The following is a 2,086-nucleotide window of genomic DNA, read 5'->3' as shown; positions in this document are numbered from 1 at the left end:
AAAAAAACATTCTTTTTTTGAATGCTATCGCCGTATTTCATTGCTCACACGCGTGCGTACGCAAGCGCACACTCGTAAATACACGCATACACTGAACTTGGTGAAGTTACACATTTCCAAGCAGGTTCCCCAATGAATAAGTGCTCTGACAGGACCAAACAAAAGCCAGATAGAGATGACTGTATCAGCAGATCTCTACCATGTGTTTTCCTTTCTTTCTTTTCTTTTGAAAAACAACACGTTTTTTTTTCAAATAATAAAAGTTCCTGCTATCTCCTTTGATACCTTGACAGCAAAAGATGTAAAAGACCAAGATAGCCCTGTTAATATTCAACATGCCATATATTCTTTTTTTTTGTAGGTTTTTTGTTTTTGTTTTATGTTAACTTTAAACAAAACAGTATGGTGCTCAAACCCCAGCTTCTATAAAAATATATAATTGTATGTATATATATATTTTTAGCAATTTTTTTTATTGTTGTTGCTGGGACTCAGCTCTAGCAGGGGGCTCCTCTGATTGGCTGAGTCCAGTGAGATAGAGATGAGCGCTCAGTCAAAACGATTCCTGTGGATTATCTCACTTTAACATTTTCTTTTTAGTCTGATTGTTCGTATTTGTAATAGCCTTTGTGTTTCTTTGTCGTTTTGCATCAAAATCTCAAAGTGACTGGTGGGTAGACTGGTGGGACAGGACAAGGAGGTGGGCCCTAGGTCTGGTGATCAGGGTGGGTTGATTCTCACTCGTTGTTGTTGCTGTTCTCTAAATCCTTGCACTGGATGTTACCGCCGCTGTAGTCAGTGCCGGGCAGCTGCACGCCGTATTTGTCCACGCACCAGCAGATGCCTCGTTTCCGGCCGCGGGAGGGCTTGCACTGCAGGGTGGACCAGGGACAAAGGGTCATAAAACTGCAAGCTCAAATAAAAAAAAAATGCCTCAACTAGTAACGGATGGTATGCTGTCATAAAATATTTCGGTAACACTTTATGTTAAGGTGTCCTTGTTACACACGTAATTATGCATAATTACATGCAAGTAACCCGAAGCCAAACCCTAATGCTAACCGTAACCATATAGTAAGTACATGTAGTTAATTAATATCACTCAGTACTTAAATGTATAATAACACTGTAACTGACACCTTAAAATATAGTGTAACCAATTCCTATGCAATTCCTATGTAGAGGACTGTGTTGATTATAATGGGCGTATTTTAGTTTTGAACAGTGTAAATACTAAGGATTAGTATTATCTTCAAAACTCAATTAGTCAGCTAATTGTTTGAGTAGACTAGTTAAAAAAACATTGTTACAGATACAAATTTAATAAAAAGAAAAAAAAAGGCTATAACCAAGTATTGAACAAGTGGGTTAGTAATGGTCTTTGTAATTTATTGATTAATCAAAGAATTAAAGGATGTACATGGATTTAAGGCAATAAAGAACAACAGAAAAGACCTAGAATATGATATGTCTAATATGCAGAAAATGTCCCTGTTCATGTTTCGTCTTGTTAGTTATAAATTACATGAATCGTGTAAATGATGAGACTATATTTTCTAAATTAAAAAGGCGACATTTGACAAAAAAAGTTGAGTAGTTTGCATCAGTGGATATTAGCCGTTTAACATTTCTGTCATGAAAACAGTTATTGAATATTAAATGTTTATCTACAAAACGATTCAGTTTTACTTTTAAAATGTTTTACCTCACACTCTTTCACCACTGAAACTGAAGGGTTGCACTTGAATTCATGTTTGGCAGCAAGCTAGTGAATCTCACTAATCAATCTCATTAATCAATGTTAGATGACTGGTGTTGAAATCAGTGCATAAATATAGAATTCAACTGATTTATGGTCACAATTTTACAAATTTGTTCAATAATCCAATCACTTGGATTGGGTTCATGGAGTCCCAAATAAAAATAATAATAATCAAATGGGATATAAGAGATAATGACATAAATTTTATGTTGTAACATGTACCTTTGATTAGTAAAGTATAAAGTTCCCTGGACATGGTTTTTAATATTTTCAGTTAGTTCCTGTCCTCAGTTTTTTTTTTTTTTTTTGGCTGTGTTTGTTCCA

At 35.0% G+C, this 2,086-nt stretch overlaps 1 protein-coding gene across 2 annotated transcripts in view; it reads right to left on the bottom strand.

Annotated features, from left to right (window-relative positions):
* Window positions 1-20: 20 nt before the first annotated feature.
* Window positions 21-2,086, bottom strand: part of igfbp5b (insulin-like growth factor binding protein 5b) — a 12,249-nt gene continuing 10,183 nt past the window's right edge. For both annotated transcript variants that reach the window (XM_016527419.1, XM_016527420.1), the window contains exon 4: window positions 21-872. In XM_016527419.1, the coding sequence (XP_016382905.1) occupies window positions 738-872 (135 nt within the window). In that variant the 3' untranslated portion in view covers window positions 21-737. The remainder of the gene's footprint in view (window positions 873-2,086) is intronic.

This window comes from Sinocyclocheilus rhinocerous, unplaced genomic scaffold, assembly GCF_001515625.1.
Source record: "Sinocyclocheilus rhinocerous isolate Xijiao unplaced genomic scaffold, SAMN03320098_v1.1 scaffold841, whole genome shotgun sequence".
NCBI classification, from domain to species: domain Eukaryota; kingdom Metazoa; phylum Chordata; class Actinopteri; order Cypriniformes; family Cyprinidae; genus Sinocyclocheilus; species Sinocyclocheilus rhinocerous.
Note: the sequence above shows the minus strand (reverse complement) of the source record. Positions and strands in the feature narration are given on the sequence as shown.